Genomic DNA, 27,687 nt, shown 5'->3' on the forward strand with positions numbered 1-27,687 from the left:
TAGGCTACCAGATTGCACTGTGACTGCAAGTTTATTGATGTTGCTTATTTGTTTTACTAATCTGGTTATTGAAAGTAATATTGTTCATCAAAACAACATTGACAGTAAACACTATGGTATAGTTATTGAAGGGAAATATTCTGATCACCTTCATGAGTCACAAATACCAGTAAACCTGCCAATGAGGGCAACCTATAGTAGTACAATTAGGAAAGTGTGGGAGTTAAAAGGCTGAACGGAAAAGCGTCAACATCTAGGCCCATGTGGGGAGAGAAAAAAATCTATGAACGGGTTAAATTTCAGTCATACGAAGCTTTGAGAAGTAGAAAATATGTGAAAATTCCTCCGCCGCGGCGACAGAGAAAAATAAAAGTAGAAAAGTGGAATTCTAAAACAGTTCCACAAGTACAAACACAAAAATATCTCAGTAATCAATTTGTAATGCGATGTTGGTTTGGTGAGTGTCAAAGTGTACTTTCAAATGTGCCGACACTCATATATACTGCTCAGATAGATCCTCCTCTGTAACTTCTGCGGAGGAATAGATTTTCCTCTGAGTGACTTCAGCGACGAGGTGAGGAGTGAAGAAACGGAATACAGTCTTTTATAGGAAAATACGAAATGTTAAAGTAAAAACAGACGGGGACGAAACAAGGGGAACGGGGCCTTTATTATTTTAACTCCTTAATAATATTGTTCTTGACGACACATTTAGAAGATTAGTTCACCTAACCCGAGAGAGAGCTCAGCCTCGCGCTGGCGACTCTATGTGGATTTTACAGAAAATATGGGCCAATTACCCGTTTTCTCTTCGGGCAAAGTATTAGTCATCGTCGTCTGCTGTGTTCGACTTTCTTTGGGTAAGTTACTGAGATAAGTTTAGCTTTTGATACATTTCTATGACCTAAATCGTATGCTCTCGCTAATTACTTAGCATCTGTGCTGGCATGGGGCGAAGCATCTGCACCCGCTTCTTCATAATAACAGGGGCTGATTAGGCGACTTTTGGATCCAAAGTAACACATATCGACATTAATACTTTGTCACGTGCCTCTTAAGCATCAGTTTAGTAACTTTGTAACAAATAAAGTAGTCAGTAGCAGTTCGCGACAAGGTGAAGAATGGGGAAAAAGTTACAGCACAGCTGTACTGTTTTATTTGGCAGTTTATTCTTTAGAGTACATTGTATACGTCTATCTTAAATCTAGTGTAACCGACAGTACACACACACACTATCAAGTAAGATTTGTGGATGGTGTTTAATTACAAATTATATTTAGTTGCCACAATTTAGTTATTGACACCTATGCTCGATGTCTCGCAGCGCTGCCCAGATGTTAGTTAACCAGCGCGCTCGCCCAATATATTTAGTGTGAAAGGATTTCAAAATGGTTTTGTTGTGTTAGCTACAAATAAATATATATTTTGTAATTTGAGTTTGATGGAGTATAGATTTGACGTTTTTGTTATTTTTTTGTTCGTTTTGGGCGTGTTAATGCTTTTTGCTGATTGGCTACTTTTGGCTCATTTTTTTTGACAACTCATATTGATGATAATCACAATTATCATAACTCTAATACAGTACTTTTAATCGTTACACAATGAATAATTGGGCTAATAGCAATGATACCATACTGAAATTGTTACTATTACTATCTGCTCAGCACTATTATTGTTCCTTTGTGATAGTTTCCAAATTCAACAAAGTACTGCTACAGACTCAAAGTCATAGCACAGAAATGGTGGTTAATAATAAAACACATGAATTCCAGCCAGGTAAGGGACATTAACATAAAAGTGATTACATGAGCCATGTTTCTGCCTCGACCTCATGTATGCATGACAATCATTTATCACGTTTGGGACAGAGGCCTGACACAAAAGAACACAAGAAAACGTAAAGCTGCTGCATGCAGGAGAAGAAGTGGGTGGAATGTTCCTGTTGGTGTTTCACATTCCTCCCTCTTTCTCTCTCTCTCTGACCCTCTCATGCTTTCTCTCTCTCTCCCTCTCACACACACACACTCACCCAGCCACTCTTACAGCATAGAAATCGGCTGTTGCCTCCCTATTGTGTCAAGCAGATGATGTCCCTTGAGGATGAAGCTTCTGACTTTTTTTGTGGCACATGACTTGGTGCTGCCTGCCTGCCTCCACTGCATGGGTCCATGGCTGCATGTATTTACTCAGTCCTGACAGCATGCCTGTGCAATGAAAAGCCCAGTGATTGTGCCTGTTACTGCATTGCTTGTTCTGCAGTCTGACCCATGCTGGAGCCTGGTGTGAAATGTGATTTATCTGTGACATGCTGCGCCCTCCATGTGGAACAGAAGCTTCTGTTTATTGACCTGCCTGCATTACTGAGCTGCTGAGCACTGGCTCTCCACAATGCCGGTGGAGGGGAGGGCACAGTGGTCGGAGCATCAGTTCATCCCAGCTCCGTCTGCCTCCAGACAATTTTAATATTTTTCTATGTTTGTTGATTCTTCTTCTTAACCCATTCTCCTCCCTAAGCTATATGTACATATTAGAAGAAAACACATGTTTTTTTGCCTGTTTCTTTTGGTTGTTGTAGTAGTAAATTACCTCAAATTACAGCAGCAAAGAACAGCTGTGTGATAAGAACAGGATAGGAGTGTGCTCCAGATAGGTTTTTAGTTGAGTAGAGGGGAGGCGATCTGATGGAAAGGGGGGCTTGGTGTGGTTAATGTGAGGTGCTGCTGTGAAGAGTGGGGGTGATTTACAGAGGGTTGTGACTGCACTGTTGAGCAGGTTAGCAAATGAACAGAGAATTAAGATGTCCTACATTCCTGCCCCAGCAGAGCTCAATAATCCTGGAGCCATGAGGGCAGAGCGCTGGTGCCCATGTCCACGGCGCTACACTACACCCCAGCACTGCAGTGTGAAGGCCACTCTGCCAGCAGAGGATGGCCCTCTGTATACACAGATTTAGATCAGGGGTGATAACTTTGCTGTTACAATTAGGAAGAAGAATTATCATCAGGACTTGACTGTTGCGATTGGAACGGGGCAATTTGTAACGTCACCTCCCTCGCTGTATGTGACCTACTAGTCCAAGTACAAACCCAGCTTGATGTTGATGCTGCTGTTTTTGTGGGCCACAGACATAAGTAACCCTCGGGCAAAGTCGTTTAGCTTAGTTTCTGTGCATGCTAAGTCAACTAGGAGTAGTACTGTTGACCAATCACCGACGAAGGGGCGTAGACTTCAGTTACCGAACTTCGACTTGCCTCAAGATGTTTTTTTTGTGTGCACAAACTGCTGAAAAAAAACTTCCAAAGACAAAAATTTACCAAAACATCACACAATTTTGTCATAATATATGCGCAAACTGTTTCAATTTGGAAGCATACGGTAAGCTTTAGCCCCAAATATATTAGCCTATGATATTAATGCACATAAAGACCAGGGAAGTTTCTATATAGATTTTTTTTTTTTACGTAAGGTTCTGCAACCCAATATTTATTTATTTAACTTATTTTTTTGTACTTTTAACCTTTTCTCTCCCCAATTTTGTCCAATTTGAAGTTACATTCTTGTCCCATCGCTGAAACTCCCGTAAGGACTCGGGAGGTGAAGGTCAAGAGCCGTATGTCGCACTGCTTCTTGACACACTGCTCGCTTAACCCAGAAGCCAGCTGCACCAATGTGTTGGAGGAAACACCATACAACTGGCAACCGAAGTCAGCTTGCAGGTGCCGGGCCCGCCACAAGGAATTGCTAGAGCGTGATGGGATAAGGACATCCCGGCCGGCCAAACCCTCCTTAACCCGGACGACGCTGGGCTAATTGTGCGCCGCCTTATAGGTCTCCCGGTCACGGGCCAGCTGTGACACAGCCTGGGTTCGAACCCGGGTCTGTAGTGATGCCTCAAGCACTGCGATGCAGTATCTTTGACCGCTGTGCCACTCAGGAGACCCCTGCAACACTTTTTAACAATAAAATATAACAACAATAGCTTAATTGTCAACCCAACATGCATGACAATCACTGGATTGGTTGCACATGAGAATATTTAGAATCACAACATGAAAAGATGAAACAACCTGTTTCTTGAATACCATCTCAGTAGACTATTTGTGCTTTTTAACAAATCACTGCGAATGATGTTATAAGATGATACTCATTTGTTCTATTGTGTGACACTGGGAAGAAAATCATGGGCTGGTGCCACGTACTGAAAAACTTAGTGCCATCAGGGGAAAATGTTAGTCTGGAGCCCTGCCATGGCAACTGTTTGCTTGTCGTCTGTTAGATATGGCTGCACTGTCGGAACTAGAAGAACATGCGTTTCGCTACACTCACAATAACATCTGCTAACCATGTGTATGTGACCAATAAAATTTGATTTGTTTTGCCAACGGATATGGGCTATAGCAATTCCAGGAAACTGGGTTACTTCCTCAGTTGGTGCGAACAACTTCCTGTCCTCTCCAATATGGGACTAGAGCCTGTGCTTGGGGACGCCCATTCTTGTGCACTCTTTGTCAGTCCGTCACTCATTCCCTCTCCGCAATCAGACTCAACTAACAGAGCCTCCCCTCCCCAGGGTTTTGTAGTGGTTTCAGTGACAAAGCAGTGGTGCGTGTTGAGGGAGGAACCAACGTGTGCCAGCCAGCTGCACAGCCAAATGCCAAGGCCCATGACCCTGACTGACATACTCTTCGTTTGTATGTCCTTGATCTGTTCTTAAAATGGATAGAGAACAACATACAGTGCACAGAGACAAAACAAGAGAGAGGGAAAGAGAGCGAGCGAGCGAGAGATTCACTTCCATTTCTACGAATGTGGGGATTCCATTGTCTAGCCCACACAGTCGTGTCTGACCGCAGTCACACATGCTCACGCCACTACATGTGTGTGTTTGGCCTACTAGCCTGGCCTGAAGGACGATGAGTATGTTTTAGTCATCTCATCTGTGTGTTAAATACCACCCCCCCCCTCCTCTTCAACCATCCCCAATTTCCCTGTTTTCCTTAGCCGCTAGGTTCTTATCATGTCTACAATCCCAAGAAAATTCCCCTAAACCAGCTTTCACTGCTAGAATAGGAGAGCCTCCATTAGGAGGCAATAGGCTGGTAAAAGTTATTTGTCAGCGGGGTCTGTGACACATGGTGGTATTGTTTGTTTGCTTGTTGGGTCTGTGTGAGAGCGGTGGGGCTGAGCTGCGATGGGGGGATCCTCTCCTCCCTCCCTCCCCACCCTCTCCCAGAGCCAGAGCCTGGGCTGGTGGCCTGCTTCAGAATGGAAATTGAGTAATTAGTGTTAGCCTGTCCCAAATCCTGTGAGATCATTACGCCTGGCGTTGTGACAGCGTGCGTGTATGTGGACTGGAGCTCGTCAAACCAGTCAGGGGAAAGAGATTTCTCCTCTGCTTACTCGCTCACTCTCTCCTTCTCACCCTTTCTCTCCCTGTTGCTCTTTTTAGCACTCCTCCTTATACTATTTGGATATCCTTATACTCAGTTGCTCATTGTCTACTGTCTTTATTTACCCCTGTATATTTTGCTTCCTGCTTTCTGTCTTTCTCTCCTTCGTGTCTAAAAAGTAAAATTGTGTCTGGCTGGAGCAGTTTTTTTTTCTGAAGTATTTCCTATTTAATGAGCCAATGTCAGTAGAGAGAGAGTGAAACCCCAGATGCGAACTTCACTGTTCAATCATGTGCATATTTTTGGCACCTCTTTTTAACCACAGTGACCACCAATGAGACGGCATAGGAAAAGTATGTCTGCTTCTAGAGCTTCCAAATACATTTTAGGCCTAAGTACAGTATATATTTTCTTGACATGCATTTTCATGCAAATATCTCATTAATAATCAATGCATAGCCTATTTATGCCTATAGGCTAAGCTATGTGCATTAACCGCATATCACAAGTTAGCCTTGAATGATCAGTCATATGGAGATGAAAGTGAAGGATCCAGACAGGGAGTGACCTCTGTATGATCTGTGATGTCTTACTGTCTCGTAGCATGAGTAATGGGGGATATTATTTTTGTGGTCAGTCATCATGCAAAGTCACACATGATATCACAGCCTAGCTGTATGCAGCACAGCAGTATATGGTGTGATATGTCAGCTGATATTTACTGGCCTTATGAGATGTGTGTCTTGCCTCAGGTCTTCCAGGCTCATTATGTTGCTCTAAATTGTAGTGTGGTTGTGTTTAATACCATTGTTCCTAAATTTGATTTTAACCAATATCCACTATGATTGACTGAGTTTATATCTGTGATTCTTGGACCTTGGAGTCTGATTCCAACCAGCACTCGGTTGTTGAAATGACTAGGCTTGTCCTTTACAGTCGAAGTTGCTCCAGATGTGTGAGTGTTCATGTACTTCTTCCTTTCAGAGTGGTGCATACAATATGCGACGGTCTTGTCACAGGAAGTAGTGTTAATGCTGAGCACACTTCCTGCGCATTGATGATGTGGCTGTCATGTGAGGATTGGCGTTGCTGTGAAGTCATTTGACCTGCCCTTTCTTCCAGGAAAGAGCGCTGTGTTTTGGGTTTCCCAAACTCGGTGCTGGGGCCCCCCCTGGTTGATTATGACAGTGAACCCCAGGCTAAGATTCAGACTAAGTTAAATCAAACATCAATGGAAAAAAGATAACATTTATTTTGTTCTTAAAACAGGCTCGATTGAATGGGCCTTAGTTTGCCCCCCCCAGCCCCCGCCCCCACACACACCATTCTAGGAGCTAATGATTTTCACAAACACATGTTCTTTTCCTTCCTGTTATTCATATATATATTGGAAGCCCATTGGACGTTTCTTACCGTAATGCTAACAAAATGTGCACAAACTAATAGCGAAATCACAAAGTCAACTAACAAACTAATTGCAAAGCCGTGCAAATCCAGCTATAAAGTCTTACAAGCATAGCTAGTAGCTACCGAGTGTGGACATTTTACAAGTGAATGAGAAATTGTACAAATTAACAAGTTGTGATGCATGCTTTTCTGAAGGAATAGCAGCATGTGTACATGGAACTGAGGGTAGAAGAACAGAGGAGGGGGAGATAACGCTAGTAGGAATCACAATAAAAAAAATTGGAGCTTTCCAAGCAACTCATCCAGAGCTCTTTGACTTCTGGCAGAAAGCCATTGCAAACATTTAGTAGTGATTAAAAAAAAGATATATATATATTTCACCTTTATTTAACCAGGTAGGCTAGTTGAGAACAAGTTCTAATTTACAACTGCGACCTGGCCAAGATGAAGCATAGCAGTGTGAACAGATAACAGAGTTACACATGGAGTAAACAAGTCAATAACACAGTAGAAAAAAAGAGTATCTACATTGTGTGCAAAAGGCATGAGGAGGTAGGCGAATAATTACAATTTAGCAGATTAACACTGGAGTGATAAATGATCAGATGGCCATGTGCAGGTAGAGATACTGGTGTGCAAAAGATCAGAAAAGTAAATAAATAAAAGCAGTATGGGGATGAGGTAGGTGAATTGGGTGGGCTATTTACCGATGGGGATGAGGTAGGTGAGTTGGGTGGGCTATTTACCGATGGACTATGTACAGCTGCAGCGATCGGTTAGCTGCTCAGATAGCAGATGTTTAAAGTTGGTGAGGGAGATAAAAGTCTCCAACTTCAGTGATTTTTGCAATTCGTTCCAGTCACAGGCAGCAGAGAACTGGAAGGAAAGACGGCCAAATGAGGTGTTGGCTTTAGGGATGATCAGTGAGATACACCTGCTGGAGCGCGTGCTACGGGTGGGTGTTGCCATCGTGACCAATGAACTGAGATAAGGTGGAGCTTTATCTAGCATGGACTTGTAGATGATCTGGAGCCAGTGGGTCTGGCAACGAATATGTAGCGAGGGCCAGCCGACTAGAGCATACAGGTCGCAGTGGTGGGTGGTATAAGGTGCTTTAGTAACAAAACGGATGGCACTGTGATAAACTGCATCCAGTTTGCTGAGTAGAGTATTGGAAGCTATTTTGTAGATGACATCGCCAAAGTCGAGGATCGGTAGGATAGTCATATTTACTAGGGTAAGTTTGGCAGCGTGAGTAAGGAGGCTTTGTTGCGAAATAGAAAGCCGATTTCTAGATTTGATTTTAGATTCGAGATGTTTGATATGAGTCTGGAAGGAGAGTTTACAGTCTAGCCAGACACCTAGGTACTTATAGATGTCCACATATTCTAGGTCGGAACCATCCAGGGTGGTGATGCTAGTCGGTCGTGCGGGTGCAGGCAGCGAATGGTTGAAAAGCATGCATTTGGTTTTTACTGCCGTTTAAGAGCAGTTGGAGGCAGCGGAAGGAGTGTTGTATGGCATTGAAGCTCGTTTGGAGGTTAGATAGCACAGTGTCCAAGGAAGGGCCAGAAGTATACAGAATGGTGTTGTCTGCGTAGAGGTGGATCAGGGAATCGCCCGCAGCAAGACCAACATCATTGATATATACAGAGAAAAGAGTCTGCCAAGAATTGAACCCTGTGGCACCCCCATAGAGACTGCCAGAGGACCGGACAACATGCCCTCCGATTTGACACACTGAACTCTGTCTGCAAAATAGTTGGTGAACCAGGCAAGGCAGTCATTAGAAAAACCGAGGCTACTGAGTCTGCCGATAAGAATATGATGATTGACAGAGAAAAAAAGCCTTGGCCAGGTCGATGAAGACGGCTGCACAGTACTGTCTTTTATTGATTGTGGTTATGATATCGTTTAGTACCTTGAGCGTGGCTGAGGTACACCCGTGACCGGCTCGGAAACCAGATTGCACAGCGGAGAAGGTATGGTGGGATTCGAGATGGTCAGTGATCTGTTTGTTGACTAGGCTTTCAAAGACCTTAGATAGGCAGGGCAGGATGGATATAGGTCTGTAGCAGTTTGGGTCCAGGGTGTCTCCCCCTTTGAATAGCGGGATGACCGCGGCAGCTTTCCAATCCTTGGGGATCTCAGACGATACGAAAGATCGGTTGAACAGGCTGGTAATAGGGGTTGCGACAATGGCGGCGGATAGTTTCTGAAATAGAGGGTCCAGATTGTCAAGCCCAGCTAATTTGTATGGGTCCAGGTTTTGTAAGAGCTACAGGAAAAAAACAGAAAAAGCTGGCCTTTGCTAACCTGACTGACTGCGTGTATTGGTTCCTGACTTCCCTGAACAGTTGCATATCGCGGGGACTATTCGATGCTATTGCAGTCCGCCACAGGATGTTTCTGTGCTGGTCGAGGGCAGTCAGGTCTGGAGTGAACCAAGGGCTATATCTGTTCTTAGTTCTGCATTTTTTTGAACGGAGCATGCTTATCTAAGATGGTGAGGAAGTTACTTTTAAAGAATGACCATGCATCCTCAACTGATGGGATGAGGTCAATATCCTTCCAGGATACCCGGGCCAGGTCGATTAGAAAGGCCTGCTCGCAGAAGTGTTTTAGGGAGCGATTGACAGTGATGAGGAGTGGTCGTTTGACCGCGGACCCGTAGTGGATACAGGCAATGAGGCAGTGATCGCTGAGATCCTGGTTGAAGACAGCGGAGGTGTATTTGGAGGGCCAGTTGGTCAGGATAATGTCTGAGGGTGACCATATTTACAGATTTAGGGTTTTACCTGGTACGTTCATTGATGATTTGTGTGCGATTGAGGGCATCTAGCTTAGATTGTACGACTGCCGGGGTGTTAAGCATATCCCAGTTTAGGGGGGCGATCAATTCACAAATGGTGTCCAGGGCACAGCTGGGAGCTGAGGGGGGTCGGTAGCAGGCGGCAACAGTGAGAGACTTATTTCTGGAAAGATTCATTTTTAAAATTAGAAGTTCAAACTGTTTGGGTATGGACCTGGAAAGTATGACATTACTTTGCAGGCTATCTCTGCAGTAGACTGCAACTCCTCCCCCTTTGGCAATTCTATCTTGACGGAAAATGTTATAGTTTGGTATGGAAGTCTCAGAATTTTTGGTGGCCTTCCTAAGCCAGGATTCAGACACGGCAAGGACATCAGGGTTGGCAGAGTGTGCTAAAGCAGTGAGTAAAACAAACGTAGGGAGGAGGCTTCTGATGTTGACATGCATGCAACCAAGGCTTTTTTCGATCACAGAAGTCAACAAATGAAGGTGCCTGGGGACATGCAGGGCCTGGGTTTACCTCCAAATCACCCGTGGAACAGAGGAGGAGTAGGATGAGGGTGCGGCTAAAGGCTATCAAAACTGGTTGCCTAGAGCGTTGGGGACAAAGAATAAAAGGGGCAGATTTCTGGGCATGGTAGAATATATTCAGGGCATAATGCGCAGACAGGGGTATGGTGGGGTGCGGGTACAGCGGAGGTAAGCCCAGGCACTGGGTGATAAGAGAGGTTGTATCTCTGGACATGCTGGTTATAATTGGTGAGGTCACCGCATGTGTGGGAGGTGGGACAAAGGAGGTTTCAGAGTTATGAAGAGTGGAACTAGGGGCTCCATTGTAAACTAAAACAATGATAACTAACCTGAACAACAGTATACAAGGCATATTGACATTTGAGACATACAGCCAGGCATAAAGTAATCGCAGGTGTTGATTGGGAGAGCTAGCTAAAACAACAGGTGAGACAACAACAGCTAATCAGCTAACACAACAACAGCAGGTAAAATGGCGATGACTAGGCAGAGTGGGTCAGATTAACTACACACAGAGCCTGAGTTCGCGGCTGGGGCCGACAGATTAAATAAACAGAATGGAGTACCGTGATTAATGGACAGTCCAGCAGGCATCAGCTATGTAGCCAAGTGATCATAGTGTCCAGGGGGCAGCAGTAGATGGAACAGGGAAGCTGCCACTACGCTATCACGCGGGCGACACAGCGTTTAAAGTTAGTAGCCCGGGGCTAGTAGGAGCGTCTGCTCCGACGGAGGCCGGTTGAAGGCACAGCGGATGGAGTATTCATCGGCAGACCAGTCGTGGTGGTGCGGCGGGGCGCTGTGTCGACAGAGAATCCAAGCCAGATGGCGAAAGAGGTATTGTAGAATTTAGTTTGCTAGCCGGAAGATGCGCCTGGCTCATGGCTAACTGGTGCTAGCTTCGTGGCAGTGGCGTTAGCCACTAGCCAATCGGTAGCAGCGGTGATCCTGTGCCAAGGTCCAGAGTTTACAACAAGGATCCGGTGGAGTATGTGACGGGTGAAATGAAGTACGCAATCTGCTTTATCTCCTAACGTTCTGCACAAATTACTGCAGGTATTCATTATAGATACAAAAACTTTAAATAAATAGTTTTGACGGTATTAATAAAAACATCCCTGTGGCTTTTTTTATACGATATACCGCCCAAGCCTAACTACCACCTGGTATGCATCAGGAGCACTTGAGTGCCGTCTCTGGTTGCATCCTCCCCGCACAATAGAGGAAGTGTTTATTTTTTTAATCGTATTTTTCTTAACCTTTATTTTGACAGGGAAGTCACGCTGTGAGCCTGAGTGTCTGACTAGCAGCCCCCCCCCCCCCCCCCCGGGTGCACGTATATATTGTTTTTTGCCCTAGTACTACACAGCTGATTCAAATCATCAAAGCTTGATGAAGAGTTGGGGGGGGGGGGGGCACTGACTCAGCACTGAGTTTGGGAAACCCTGACGTAGATGAGCATTGTGGTCTCTATCAAGGCTCACTGATGTCTCTGTCTGCTGCATGTTCACTGGCTGGCCAATGTGGCTCTTGTAGTTTCCTATATTAATATGATCACCTGGGGTTGGGTGGCAGGAGTGGTGAGATGTGCTTGAGTTTGGATGGCATAAGACTGAAATATATAGGGATTTTTTTTAAATGCATATTTTCAAGAGGATTCTGAATAAACAGATTGATCAAGGCCTATTGGAAATAATCACTAAAGTTATTCATCAGGTTGTGTGTTCTTGACTGATGTGTTATATTCCTGTCTGTTGCAGCTCTCCAGTGTCTGGATGCTGTTAAGCCGTGTGTCAACAATGCTACATGTGCCACCTTCACCAACGGGACAGGATACTGCAGGTAAGACTGGCTTGGCCGAGGAGAAACCCCTCAGGGGGTTGTTGGGTCCAGTGCCAACCCAAGGATCACTGAGTAATAACAATACTGGCAGCCCCACCAAAGAATACTTCCACCTCCAAGCTGTTTTTTTGTAGAGATTGCGGGGGATCTCCCAAGTCGTACATTTTCAAAGGGGTCTTGTCTTGCCAAATTAATAAAGACTCTTCCACTGTATTCAATGGCAATGGTTCACTGTCTAAATCCAGAATGGGTATAGCTTTTTAATGTTCTGTAAAGGTCTGCAGTTATTTCGGTTTGTTGTGATATATGCCTAGTGCTTTTGACAGTGCTTGTAATTCTACATTTACTTAGCATAGAAAGAACGGACACTCCCAATCTATACACCAATTATAGAAACACACAGCTGGGTCATGAACCTATCACGTTGCATGTAATGGGGTGTGAGTCACGCTCTGTTTCTGTTCCCAGACCTGTGGAATCTGAAAAGTTTGCTGCTTCTGAAATAAATAGAAAACATCTAGGCTATAGTCAATGTTTTCAATTCAACTATAAAGCAAATATGTTCCCCTACAGGTGTATGGAGTCCATTATTAGGGCCCTATAAAGTCTGCCTAATTTTTTTCCAAATTCTGTTTTATCCATTTTTGTTTTTCCAGGTTTCATTTTTTGAGGGGGGAGTTTCGCTCTCAAAATCACACCCTTTGGATGTTTTAAGTGCTTAAACCCCAACAGGAGACCACTTTTGGGGTCTGGGAAAAATCTAATAAATGTAGATGCTCTTTAATTCAACTGAGCACCAGCAAGAGACTTGTTTGGTTAGCTGTGTTTCTGTACCACACATGTAATTGCTAAATGTAGTTTGCTAAATAAATCGCCACTGGATAATCACATTTTATTGGCTACATGGACCGAATACAGCAGTTGTAGACTTTACCGTGAAATGCTTACTTACCAGCTCATCCACAACAACACAGAGTTAAAAAGTAAGACAAATATTTGCTAAATAAAATCATAGTAACAGAATAAATAATCAATGCACGGGCATTCCTGTGCGTTGCCTCTTCAGAAAGTTGAAGGAAATACGAATCACTGAATCATTTTTGAATGTCTTGGGCAAATGTAATACATGTTGTAGTAAGTTGACTACATTATTTGATTTCATACTAAGTTCAATACATTTTTGAATGTTTTTGAATTCCGTTTTAATGTCTAGATTCCGTGATTCCGTCTGCGTTCTCCGCTTTATGTATTTGATAGGATCCTACATTGTGTGTGCCTCTGGTGTAGAACAAGACACTGACCTAAGCTAGGCCTAGCTTTCACAGTCAGTGGTTGTAATGAGAGCGAGTAGGAGGACAAGTGAGCCCAAGACAAAGAACACTGAACAGTCCGCTTGAGTCACACACTGGTTTTAACGGTGACTTGTGTAACTGGCTGACTGCCCCAGAAGGAAGTTTCAACATTTGAGTTTGTCCCTCTTCTCTATTATCTATTTGAATTCATTTAGTCCTTTGTCCCATATCGGGCAGAGGGTTGCTCCTCCTGAAGAGAGGAGTCTTTCAGTCCAAAGCCAGTCGGGTGACAGAGGAGGGCAACTGTTAGACTGATTAACCAGTCAGACGGCACACACAGTCCCAGCTCTCTCCCTCCTGCCCGCCCGCTGGCTGACCTTAAAAGAGTCATTGTGTGAAAATCCCATTGTGTTTATTAGACTTCCAACATATTAAGGCAAGCAGTGAAAAAACAGTGCCTGGTCCATCCCTCTCAAGACAAGTGCAATTATGGACTGTGCAGCAGCCCAGGGGTCAGAGTTAATTGTAAAGACTACTGTTGTGTTGATATGCTGTCTTTAGGACAAGGCTGAACACTGCCGGGGGACAAGGGAGGCAGGCTGAAATGTGCTCCAAAACAGATTGATGGCTGCCTGTTGGCCTTTGTGCAAAGGGAACAGAAGGATACAGAGAAGGAATTAGGGGAACATTCAGCTGATGCTTAGTAATGCTCTTTTGTGTGGAGGTGACACCCAAGCACTCATTTCTGTCTGTCTTTTTGCTTACTGGGAACCTAATGAGAGAATTATGAGTCTGGGAGGGAGAGGCTGGCTGGCAGAGCAGGGTGTGTTTAAGCTGTTGAACCGGTGGGACTACAAGCCTTCAGCCAGGGTGTGAGAAAGAGGCGTGTGTCACCACTGTGTGTTTGTGTGTCACTGTCTGTTGAGCCTGGGCTTTCGTTAGTGCCCAAGTGTACTGGTAAGTCACAGCAAAGTGTGTTGATCTTGATTTATTATTTGACATATTTGACGTGATAAACCCACAGAGGGCCAGGGAGACGCGTGTGATAATCTGAAGGACACAAAAGGGCCACTTGATGTCTTGAGAGAAATTACATCAAATCCTTGAGTTATCAAAATTCTGGTAGTTTACTGGTAAACTTAAAAGATTTCCAATAAAACATTTATATCTATCTATCTCTCTCTTGCTCTCTCACTCTCTCTCTCAGGATAGATTTAGAGTTGGGCCTAGTACCTCATCACAGCAACCCTAGGGCAAGAGTAATGACATCCAAACCTTTTTTTCCCCTGAACAAGATCCCTTTGTCTACTGCAGTGCCATGGTGCAAACTGATTAATTTTCTCTCTCTTGACTGAACAGAGAAGGGGAGAGAGAGTTTGGTGTGTAGTAGTTTGTAGGTTTGATCTGACAGATAGAATTTAGCTTGGGGCAGAGAGAGGAAAAAAGAGGGAGTAAAGAAAGGAGGATGCCTCTTTAGCAGTAATTTGAGGAGAGTATCTCAGAGCTGACTTGTCACTGATGAGGTGTGGGAGGGGAGGAGAAAGGAGAGGGACAGAAATGACCTGTCACTGCCCCTTCCGCCTCACTCTATCAATCATCCCTCATTCCGCCGAGCTAAATGCCTCTGGACACATCTCACCTGGTGACTTTATCCTTCACTCTCTCTCTTTCTCTCTCTTTCTCTCTCTCCCTCAATTTATCCCCCTTTTCATTATTTCCACCATCTCTTTCTCTTCATTTAACCCCTCCACCCTACTTTTAGTCTCTCAGACCCTCAAATCCTCTGTTACCCCTTGCCTTTGCCCCACTGACTTAACCTCACCCCCTTTCTACTCCTGTCTATATATGTCAGTTCTCTTTCATCATGAGCTTGCCCTACAGAGAGCCATGATGTGATTTCCTATCCCCATTGAGCCTCCCATAGCCTCAGGTGAAACAGGAGAGAACCAGAAACTCCAGCACAAGGGAGGAGGGAAAGCTGAGTGGAGAAGCACTGCGTTAGCTTAATCTCTCCCTCACTCCTTTCACTGCAACCTCAGAGCACTGCGTTAGCTTAATCTCTCCCTCACTCCTTTCATTGCAACCTCAGAGCACTGCGTTAGCTTAATCTCTCCCTCACTCCTTTCACTGCAACCTCAGAGCACTGCGTTAGCTTAATCTCTCCCTCACTCCTTTCACTGCAACCTCAGAGCACTGCGTTAGCTTAATCTCTCCCTCACTCCTTTCACTGTAACCACTCCGTCTCCTCTACTCCAGCAGACCAGCACACACAACCACAGTAGCTCATAACACACACTGAGTGGCCAGGCAAACCTGAGTTAACAAAACCCTGTGATTTTGAAGAAACAAACCCAGGGTGTTGATTTTCCACCCAGTCCACTTGCCCACCACAGCTCAATGAGATGTACTGACAGAATGAAACCACACCAGATAAGAGACTAAAGACAGGCCCAGGGGCACCTTGAGACAAGATAGTGGCTGGCCTGGCCCTGGGACAGTGGGGCAGGGAAAGAGCTGAAGTGTGGCTGGAACAGAGAGCTAAGAAAGGGGTCTGCCGGTGGGGGTGTTGGTGGATGTTAGAGTGGGGTATGACTAGGCCTGTGTGTATTGTCTATGGCAGGGGTCTTGACGGGGTGGAGACGAGACCATTCATCATTGTCAACTCACTAGATAGGGTCAACATGGCCTGCTGGCCAAGAGGGACTGTCCCTTTTTGTGTGTTTCACCCCTACACCCACTCAATCTGAAAGGGAGGAAGCCCTACAGAATAGTGGGGAATGTAACAACCAGATTCTAAACCCACAAGACACTGCAGTGACGAGCTGTGGTGATAATGACAACAAAGTAGGCTAACCCTGTGAAGTTCAAATGCCCAGTGGTTACATGCCAACATCTTTCATTGAAGTCCTCATGCCTCCTAGAGATTCATAACTAAATGACGCCACACAACAGAGGAAAGCAGATGGAGCATACAGAATCAAAATGGATTCCTTATTCCGTCTGTCAGATCTGGATTACTTTGGAGTGTTTTTTTTTAATATAGTGTGCTATTTTACCACAGCCCAAAGTCAGTCTCCACTCTCCGACAGTCTCTTTTTCTACCCTCTCCTGCCTTTCATTCCTTCTCCCTCATCTCTCTACAAGCCACACATTTTCTCTTCATTTCTTGCTGTTCGCAACTTCGCACCCCCACCCCCCCAAATCGCTTGTTTTTGCAGCCTTTCTTCTCTTTATGAAAGTGTTTGCTTCCAAAAATACTACTAACATTTCCTCTGAGTAAAGAGCATAGAAGGTATTGAGCAAAAAGGAATGAGAGAAATTGCTTTATTGTAAAGAAAGCAAGGAAGACTTTTCCTATTATACTGTGTCATATAGCCTAGATCGCATAAGACCCACATCTCAAAATCTTCTCAACCTACAACATTATTTTTGGTTTTGAATTGAAACTTTCTACTGTAGAATATAGAGCACTATATTACATACTTGCACCAGAGAGACCACCTCCAGTCCAACCAGCCAAAGTGAATGTGGCAAGTGTGAAATGTGAGCAGGAGCACCTTGTTTATTATGCAGCCTGGTCTATGTGTGATGGCCGGAGGGAGAGGAGGAGATAGATTGTTTTTAGTCAAGGACAGCCCTATTGGTTGAAATTTTAAACGTTTATTTTTCCATATATAGACACACCCTATGTGTTTTAATAAAATCAATTATATGCATTGAGCTTGTCTGATGCTTTAAGCTTACTGGTTGATGAAATAAGACATGCCTCAAAAGGGTGCCAGAGATCTAGATAACCAGAAGAAAAAAAACCTGGCCCAACTATTCTCCTCCCGCTCCTGTTGGCTTTCAGATTCTGCCATCACTCTCCTGAAATTGCTGGTTGTCGGCTACTCATGGAGTCGGCAACCTTTCTCGTGGAATGCCAATTTATCCTACCATTTCTACTGATCTGCGTGCCAGTTATGGTTTTCATATGCACATTTTCGTGAAACAGTTTCATTTAATTTATAACTTCTTCATATCTAAATATCATTGGCATGTAGTTAATCAAAATTCTATCCAAATCTAAATTAAAATTATACAAACCTAAAAAGTAACTTCCATTGCCATTTCCAACAATGTAAAATAGCTTCCATAAAGCCAACAAATAAAAACATTGCAACCTGCAGGAAGAAAATATCCTGATTTAAAAATAAAAAAAATCCTATAAATCACATTGATACAACTTGAAACATTGTATCAACTATATAACTTCTTGATGCACCCATCCATTTTCGTCAACATCCGCTGAATTGCAGAGCGCCAAATTCAAATTAAATTACTAAAAATATTACATTTTCATGAAATCACAAATGCAATATAGCAAAACACAGCTTAGCTTGTTGTTAATCCACCTGGCGTGTCAGGTTTCAATAAAGCTTTTCGGCGAAAGCATACCAAGCGTTTATGTAAGGACATCTCTCTCAGCAGACAAAATATTACAAACCGCTAGCAGCCAAGTAGATAGGTCATGAAAGTCAGAAAAGCAATAAATTAAATCGCTTACCTTTGATCTTCAGATGTTTGCACTCACGAGACTCCTAGTTACACAATACATTTTCATTTTGTTCCATAAAGATTTATTTAATATTTAATATCCAAAATACCTCCATTTGATTTGGCGCGTTATGTTCAGAAATCCCCAGCTCGAGCGGTCACGACATCACAGAAAATTCCAAATAGTATCCGTAAAGTTCATAGAAACATGTCAAACGTTTTTTATAATCAATCCTCAGGTTGTTTATAAAATATATAATCGATAATATTTCAACCGGGACTGTAGCTTCTTCAATAGGAGAGAGAAATGTCTGCTCCAAGCTGTTGCGCATGCAAAACGCTGCTGGCACTATGTCTAAAAGCCTGAAACTATGTCTAAAGACTGTTCACACCATGGGGAAGCCATAGGAAAATGAATCTGGTTGATATCCCTTTAAATGGAGCGAAGGCAGGCAATGGAACAGAGAGCTTTCAGGAAAAACAGCACTTCCAGGTTGGATTTTCCTCAGGTTTTCACCTGCCATATCAGTTCTGTTAAAGGGTCAACCTAGTTCGTTTCTAGTAATCTCTCCTCCTTCAGTCATCTTCTGGCAGTTGGCAACCAACTTTAAGGTGCATTACCACCACTAACTGGACTGGAGTGTGGACCTCAGTACAGTTTTCTATCACCCATGTGGGTATATGTTCCTAAAAACCAATGAAGAGATGGGAGTGTGGACTTGTAGCACATCAAGTGTAAACATTTATTTATTTTAGGACCAGGGTATGCAGTCGCGCGTGAGCAGTTTGGATGAAATGCTTGAATAACATATACACTACCGGTCAAAAGTTCTAGAACACCTATTCATTCAATGGTTTTTCTTTCTTTTTAAAAACTATTTTCTACATTGAGGACATCAAAACTGTGAAATGACACCTGGAATCATGTAGTAACCAAAAAGTGTTAAACAAATCCAAATGTATTTTATATTTGAGATTCTTCAAATAGCCACCCATTGCCTTGATGACAGCTTTGCACACTCTTGGCATTCTCTCAACCAGCTTCACCTGGAATGCTTTTCCAACAGTCTTGAAGGAGTTCTCACATATGCTGAGCACTTGTTGGCTGCTTTTCCTTCACTCTGCGGTCCAACTCATCCCAAACCATCTCAATTTGGTTGATGTCGGGGAATTGTGGAGGCCAGGTCATCTGATGCAGCACACCATCATTCTCCTTCTTGGTAAAATAGCCCTTACACAGCCTGGAGGTGTGTTGGGTAATTGTCCTGTTGAAAAACAAATTATAATCTCACGGCATCCCATCTGGTTTGGGTATAGTATCACTGCAGAATGCTGTGGTAGCCATGCTGGTTAAGTGTGCCTTGAATTCTAAATAAATCACAGACCATATCACCTGCAAAGCACCATCACACCACCCCCTCCATGCTTTACGGTGGGAAACCACATGCGGAATTCCTGCGTTCACCCACACCTGTCGGTGGTTGGAACCAAAAATCTCCAATTTGGATTCCAGATCAAAGGACAAATTTCCACCGGTCTAATGTCCATTGCTTTTGTTTCTTGGCCCAATCAAGTCTCCTCTTCTTATTGGTGTCCTTTTAGTAGTGGTTTCGTGGCAGCAATTTGACCATGTAAGCATGATTCACAGTCTCCTCTGAACAGTTGATGTTGAGATGTGTCTGTTACTTGAACTCTGAAGTATTTATTTGGGCTGCAATTTCTGAGTCTGGTAACTTATCCTCTGCAGCAGAGAACTCTGGGTCTTCCATTCCTGTGGCGGTCCTCATGAGATCCAGGTTCATCATAGTGTTTGATGTTTTTTGCGACTGCACTTGAAGAAACTTTAAAAGTTAGAAACTTTATGGATTTTTTCCGTATTGACTGACCTTCATGTCTTAAAGTAATGATGGACTGCCATTTCTCTCTGCTTATTTGAGCTGTTTTTGCCATAATATGGACATGGTCTTTTACCAAATAGGGCTATCTTCTGTATACCACCCCTACCTTGTCACAACACAACTGATTAGCTCAAAAGCATTAAGAAGGAAATAAATTCCACAAATGAACTTTTAAGAAGGCACACCTGTTAATTTAAATGCATTCCAGGTGACTACCTCATGAAACTGGTTGACATAATGCCAAGAGTTTGCAAAGCTGTCGTCAATTTTGGCTACTTTGAATAATCTCAAATATAACAGATTTTGATTTTGATTTTTTAACACTTTATTTGGTTACTATATGATTCCATGTGTTATGTCATAGTTTTGATGTCTTCACTATTATTCTACAATGTAAAAAATAAAGGAAAACCCTTGAATGAGTAGGCGTTCTAAAACTTTTGACCGGTAGTGTATGTCTACATTTATTTTACGTAATGGGAGCGGTGTGGTCAGCATGTTACTCAAGATTGACAGTAGCGCTCCAAACAAAAGACAATGAATAAATTGACAACTCTTAAAAGGAATGAAATAAGTGTAGCCTAGGTTGTGCGCTCTGCAAACATGTCCACTCCTACAATGACAACAATAAGACTGTAACAATAATATATTGAATGCAATTTACAGAAAGTACCGTAACCAAACAAACATTGTAAATGTGTGAATCAGACGGGTGTCTCTCGTGTGCCATAATTTTTTTGTTGTTGATATATTTGCCACTGCTCAACAAAAAAATTCTCTATCGACCAACAGCCTATCGACAAAACAATTAACCAGTCGACTAAATGGCGTCAGCCCTACATCCAATCAAATTTTATTGGTCATAGATTTGCAGATGTTATCACCGGTGCAGCGAAATGCTTCTGTTTCTAGCTCTCACAGTGCTGCAATTTCTAGCAATACAATGACCGTAAAAAAATTATCAAAAGAGCAAGAAATTGGACGTATCAGAATATATGGACAGTATATGAATAGAAAAGGTGTGTACAGCAGTAGTTGTATAGGATGGCCATGACTAGAATACAGTACATGCATATCAAGTGGGTAAAACCGGATGTAAACATTATTAAATTGACCAGTGGTCAATGACCATGTACAGTGCATTCGGAAAGTTTTCGGACCGCTTTACTTTTTCCACATTTTGTTATTTTACAGCATATTCTAAATTGATTAAATTGCTTTTTTTCCCTCATCAATCTACACACAATAACCCATAATGATAAAGCAAAAACAGGCTTTTAAATAACAAATATCACATATTACAAAGGTATTCAGACCCTTTACTCAGTACTTTGTTGAAGCACCTTTGGCAGAGATCACAGCCTCGAGTCTTTTTGGGTATGACACTACAAGCTTGGCACACCTTTATTTGGGGAGTTTCTCCCATTCTCTGCAGATCCTCTCAAGCTCCCTCAGGTTGGATGGTGAGAGTTGCTGCACAGCTATTTTCAGGTCTCTCCAGAGATGTTCGATCAGGTTCAATTCCGGGCTCTGGCTGGGCCACTCAAGGACATTCAGAGACTTGTCCCGAAGCCACTGCTGCATTGTCTTGGTGTGCTTAGGGTCGTTGTCCAGTTGGAAGGTGAACCTTCACCCCAGTCTGAGGTCCTGAGTGCTCTGGAGCAGGTTTTCGTCAAAGATCTCTCACTACTTTGCTCCGTTAATCTTTCCCTCGATCCTGACTAGTCTCCCAGTCACTGCCTCTGAAAAACATGCCCACAGCATGATGCCGCCACCACCATGCTTCCCCATAAGGATGGTGCATGGTTTCCTCCATTTCCACACTTCCATTTAAGAATGATGTAGGCCACTGCATTCTTGATGACCTTCAATGCTGCAAAAATGTTTTGGTACCCTTCCCCAGTTCTGTGCCTCAACACAATCCTATCTATTGGAGCTCTACTGACAATTCCTTTGATCTCTTGGTTTTTACTCTGACATGCACTGTCAATTGAATTTACCACAGGTGGACTCCAATCAAGTTTTAGAAACATCTCAAGGATGACAGGACAACAGAGCTAAAATTTGAGTGTCATATCAAAGGGTCTGAATACTTAAGGAAGGTATTTCAGTTATGTTGAATACATTTGCAAACATTTCTTAACCTGTTTTCACTTTGTCATTGTGGAGTATTGTTTGAAAATTGATGAGGATTTTTTGGGATAAATTTTAGAATAAGGCTGTAACGTAACAAAATGTGGAAAAGGTAATGGGGTCTGTATACTTCCCAAAAGCACTGCATAGGACAGTAGTCTCTAACGTGCAGGGTAGAGTACCAATGATGGAGTTTAGGCATCAGTGAGCATGCGGGGGTCCATGAGAGAGTTGGAGAGGCAATCCCCAAGCCCTAACCCACGCCCCCATTGACAGGACAGGGAGAGGTCAGCAATCAGAGAGCTGAGGGAGAGGAGGTGCATTGACGGGACCGGGGCTCTCTAATGTGATCCAGCTGTAGAAACCTGACACCCTGAGAAGGGGGGGAGAGGAAATCTGCTGCGAACTGCACTTAGAGAAGGACAGGGAATGAAAAATCCCACATGGAGGATAACAAAGAATCCTATAGATGAGTTTGGCTGCAGAGCCACTGAGTTCTTCCTGAGTGTAGAGCTGACTACTGGGTGGTGACTACTGGGTGGTGAGGAGCAGTCTGGACTGTATTTGACTGTAGGGCCTTGTGCACTGCTTTGTCCAATTTCTTTTTTTGTTAATGTGTTTTATTAGTTTCTTTCAACATGCTTCAGCCCATTGCAGCAAACAGACTACACAGGCCAACATGGTTTGTTGTCTTATAAGTCATATTAGGTCCTCTCCTGTTTTCACCTAGAACCTCCCTGGGAATAATAATGCTGTGTGTCATTCACAGCCTTGTTCTTTAGCTGTAGGGTGATTTTGGTTAGGGGCAATATTATATTAAATAGAGAATACAAAGCTGAAGGACAAGACATTTCTTCATGTCAACAGGAATAGAAATGATACAGAAATGATAAACCCAATTAAATGAAATCAAACTTATGTCATTTTTTCTTTCAACACAGTTGAATTCAAGAGATTGTATTTTTTGTTAAATATCATGTTCCCCTTTACTCATACATTATAGGTCTTCTGAAATATAAAACGATTACCTACATGGACATGGTCAGCTTTATTTGACAGGCTGCTAATGTGATCTATGTCAGGGGCCATGTCATCATTCTTTCAGAGGGTTGAGAGGTTGCCTTGGAGTAGAGTAGAGGGGAGTGTAAATTCCCAGGGTAGCACATATTGTTGTGATATCATTGACAGGCTGTGCTTAGTTGTGTGTGTTTTGGGGTGGGGTGAGGGCATAGTGTAACCAAAGACGAGGAGAGGAGTGCTGAGACGGAGAGGAGGGATGGAGGGATGAGAAGCTATTATAGGGAAGTAGCCTAGTCATGCCTGTGGAGCATGTCCAATCGGAGAGAGGTGAGGAGGTCTGTGTTTTTTTAAGGTTGTTTGTGTGTGTGAAACAAGCATGTTAAATAAAACAGGTATGTGAATCCTCTGAAGCCTGGGACGGTGTGATAAATATTAGGGTTACACTTTCAATCGATCTACTCTGGAATTCTCACTGTCATGAATCATGACAGCCAGAGTTTCCCATGCTCTCTCAACCTAATATTTTCAAGCTGTGTTTGGGTGTAGTGCAGAATATATATAGTACATGTGAGACTACATTTAAAAATGATTCCCATCTCCATTTCAAAAGATAAAAATTATTCCCGTTTGTCATTCAATGATCTGTGAAATAAAAATGTATTCCTTTTTGAGAAAATTAAGTGTGTGTGTGTGTGTGTGTGTGTGTGTGTGTGTGTGTGGGAGGGAGGGGGGACGTGTGTCAGTGAATGGAATTTATTCCGTTCCAGTCATTACTATGAGCCTGTCCTCCCCAATTAAGATGTCACCATCCGCCTACGCTGAGCCCCTTCACGGAGGCAGGTGTGAAGACCTATATCTGATAGTCAGCAGTTTACTCTATGGCTGAGAGTCTCTTGATAGTGTATTGGCAGTGTGCCAGACACACACTCTGGTGTGCTGAGAAGCATTAGAGCCCTGAGACCGTGTCTGTCTAGAGCAGCGTGACCACTGATCATGCTTCAACCTCGATCGGTCTGTGACCACAACCAGTAGACAGAACTTAAGAAAATAGACAATACAAAATACAATATACACAGACTTCGAGCTGACTACAGTACAAAATGACAATGTCAAACTGAGAGGGACATGTCAAGAAGTGAAGAAACAGTGAAAGTAAGGGGCAGAGTGGGGGTTTTCATTTGTCCTTTTGTGCAATATTGTAATTTCCACTCTGCTGTTAGTCATGTCGTTAAATCACTTTACATAGGGCATTTCTTTTTCTGTTCTTTTCTCTATGTCTTGTGACTATCTAGCGATGGTGAGCTGGCCTTATGTCCTTGTTTTTATGTTTACAAGTATTTGTGCAACTTCACATAAGATTGTTCTTGTTTTTTGTTTTTGCCACTTGGCCAACTTCCGTCTAACACCACATCGTTGCATCCTTCTGCATAAAAAAATAAATAAAACCTTTACCTTGCTGTCACCCTTTCTGCTGCTCAGCTCTATTCAAATGATTTACAGTAGCTCCAGTGACATGAACATGAATAGTCCAACTATTCTGAACAAAAATATAAACGCAACATGTTGGTCCCATGTTTCATGAGCTGAAATAAAAGATCACAGAAATGTTCCATATGTACAAAAAACGTATTTCTCTCAGGTGCACCTTGTGCTGGGGGACAACAAAAGGCCACTCAAATGTTTTGTCACACAACAACATGCCACAAATGTCTCAAGTTTTGAGGGATTGTGCAGTTGTCATGCTGACTGCAGGAATGTCAACGAGAACTGTTGCCAGAGAATTTAATGTTAAATTCTCTACCATAAGCCACCTCCAATGTCGATTTAGAATTTGGCAGTATTTCCAACGTGCCTTACAAACACAGACCACGTGTAACCACGCCAGCCCAGGACCTCCACATCCGGCTTCTTGCTCACAAATGCTGGCATGCTGGAGAAATGTGCTCTTCACGGATGAATCCCGGTTTCAACTGTACCGGGCAGATGGTGGGGTTATGGTATGGGCAGGCATTAGATATGGAAAACAAACACAATTGCATTTTATCTATGGCAATTTGAATGCACAGAAATACTATGACGAGATCCTGAGGCCCATTGTTGTCCCATTCCTTTGCTGCCGCTGTCTCATGTTTCAGCATGATGATGCATGGACCCATGTCTCAAGGCTCTGTACACAATTCCTGGAAGCTGAAAATGTCCCAGTTCTTCCATGGCCTGTATATTCACCCGATATGTATATTGGCCTGTATATTCACCTGATACCCATTGAGCATGTTTGGGATGCACTGGATCGATGTGTACGACAGCGTGTTCCTGTTCCCGCCAATATCCAGCAACTTTGCACAGCCATTGAAGAGGAGTGGGACAACATTCCACAGGCCACAATCAACAGCATGATCAACTCTGTATTCCCAGTCATGTGAAATCCATAGATTAGGGCCTAAGGAATTTATTTCAGTTGACTGATTTCCTTAAGTTAACTGTACCTCAGTCTTTGAAATTGTTGCATGTTGCCTTTATTTTTGTTCAGTGTAGTATTTTCCCTGTATTCATTACATTATCCCACATACCCTCTCTGACTTAATGAGCTCCAGAAGTATTGGGACAGTGACAATTTTATTGTTGTTTTGGCATGTTGGATTTGAAAAGATACAATGACTGAGGCTACAGTGCAGACTGTCAGCTTTAATTTTAGGGTACGGTTTAGAAATTACAGCACTTTTTGAACATAGCCCCCCCAGCATTTTGCTGAGACTCAAAATTGAGCTCCGGTGCGTCCTGTTTCCATCGATCGTCCTTGATGTTTCTACAACTTCATTGGAGTCCACCTGTGGTAAATTGCCACTTCCATCTAACACCACCTCGTCGCATCCTTCTGCTTTTAAATATTTTGAGAACTTGACCTTGCTGTCAACCTTTAGTCTGCACAAAATAATCCAAAACACCAAAACAAATGACAAATGCATCCAACAAGTTTGCAGAGTCACACGCTTGATGTAATCATTGCGTGCTATGACTATGGGACCAAATACTAAACTTTTGACTACTTTAATACACGTATCAGTGAATTTGTCCCAATACTTTTGGTAACTTAAAATGTGGGGACAATTTCTAAACGATTCACCCAATCTGGATGGTTATACCCTCAAATTAAAGCTGACAGTCTGTACTTTAACCTCATAAGATTTGAAATGATACAATGACTAAGTGCTGGAGTACAGAGTCAAAACAACAACAAGTATGTCACTGTCCCAATACATTTGGAGCTCGCTGTAAGATTCTTACGCTATGACTGATTTGTACTGTTGTCCACTATTGCTGCTCCTGTTCCTCTTTATAGTGTAATGTCCTGTCTGTGATGTATTGATGAGACCACTTTTATTGTCCTTTGTCTATAGGTGTGCCGCAGGTTTCCTGGGTGATTACTGCCATCACAAAGACCCGTGTCACCCTGGTTACTGTCTGAATGGGGGGAATTGCTCTGTGGCTGTGTCGGGCATCCCGGGCAGCCCTACCTGCTCCTGTCCCCTGGGCTACACTGGGCAGCACTGCCAGACCCCCCAGAACTCCACCTGCTACCCCAACAACCCATGTGCCAACCAAGGAGTCTGCACCCTGCTCTCCCTCGACAAGTACAAGTGCCAGTGTGCCCACGGATGGACAGGTCAGCTTCTCTCTGACTCAAACCGTTGCTTAATACTGTACAAGCGCTCCTGATACGTGCTAAGTGCTGTGCAGTTCACTAGTCCAAATCCATTCTTTCCACTATGTTGTCATTTGTTTGGTGCATGTATTCAGGACAGTCCTTGGCTTTTGCATTGATCAAAAGTCTGTTTTGAATGTTATGGCCATGATAAGTAACCAAGGACATGAGGCACTGTAGCCTAGCTGTTAAGAGCGTTTGCCTGCTCCACAGGCACCGATAACGTGGACGTCGATTAAGGCAGCCCCCTACACCTCTGATTTAGTTGAGCAACTGACTAGGTATCCCCTTCCCCACTATTTCCTATTTCTCTGTTATATAACCTCGGCTCACTCATCTCTTTTTCCACTGCCTCTCTCCCTGTGTGTCCAGGCATGCGCTGTAATCGTGAGGACAGATGTCTGTCAGGACCCTGTGCTAATGGAGGCACCTGCAGCTCTCTGTCTGGGGGCAAGTTCAGCTGTACCTGTCCTCCAGGTTACTGGGGTCCTCGCTGCCTCAACGACACTGACGAGTGTGCTGCTTCTGCCCCGGTGTGTCAGAACCAAGGGGCGTGTGTCAACACCCCCGGCTCCTACAGGTGTAACTGCGCCCCCGGGTTCACTGGCCGCCAATGTGAGACTCCCTACATCCCCTGCTCCCCCTCGCCCTGCCTCAACGGGGGCACGTGTCGCCCAACCTCTGAGACCAGCTACTGGTGCCACTGCCTGCCAGGTAAGAGAGAGAGAGCGAGAGAGAGAGAGAGAGAGAGAGGGAAAGAAAGAAAGATGGAGAAAGGCCTAGTGAGAGGCCTGTATGAATGCAGCTTGTTGCAATCAATGTTTGAGGTCCAAGCACTAGAATCCTACTGGCGCTATAACACTAGACACTATGTATTAAATCTCTCTGTTCCCAATGGCTCTTTGTGGGCACAACAATCAACTGTCAACCCTAGCTCATGTTATCTGTTTACAATATAACTTGTCATCACTATGTAAATGATAAATTATATGACAGATTGCCAGCAAGATTGATAGTAGTGCAATACACTATATATACAAAAGTATGTGGAGACCCTTTCAAATTTGTGGATTCACCCATTGCTGACAGGTGTATAAAATCGAGCACACCGCCATGCAATCTC

The 27,687-nt window shown here is 43.5% G+C and overlaps 1 protein-coding gene across 3 annotated transcripts in view; it reads left to right on the forward strand.

Annotated features, from left to right (window-relative positions):
• The first annotated feature begins 454 nt into the window (after window positions 1–454).
• The window catches only part of LOC109897894 (neurogenic locus notch homolog protein 2), a 55,694-nt gene continuing 28,461 nt past the window's right edge, over window positions 455–27,687 (forward strand). For 2 of the 3 annotated variants that reach the window (XM_031833298.1, XM_031833299.1), the window contains exons 1-4: window positions 456–860; window positions 11,901–11,982; window positions 26,260–26,525; window positions 26,937–27,278. In XM_031833298.1, the coding sequence (XP_031689158.1) occupies window positions 788–860; window positions 11,901–11,982; window positions 26,260–26,525; window positions 26,937–27,278 (763 nt within the window). In that variant the 5' untranslated portion in view covers window positions 456–787. Of the gene's footprint in view, window positions 861–11,900; window positions 11,983–26,259; window positions 26,526–26,936; window positions 27,279–27,687 lie in introns of all 3 variants that reach the window. The other variant, XM_020492545.2, reaches the window with a different exon arrangement.

Source organism: Oncorhynchus kisutch, linkage group LG10, assembly GCF_002021735.2.
Source record: "Oncorhynchus kisutch isolate 150728-3 linkage group LG10, Okis_V2, whole genome shotgun sequence".
Classification (NCBI taxonomy): domain Eukaryota; kingdom Metazoa; phylum Chordata; class Actinopteri; order Salmoniformes; family Salmonidae; genus Oncorhynchus; species Oncorhynchus kisutch.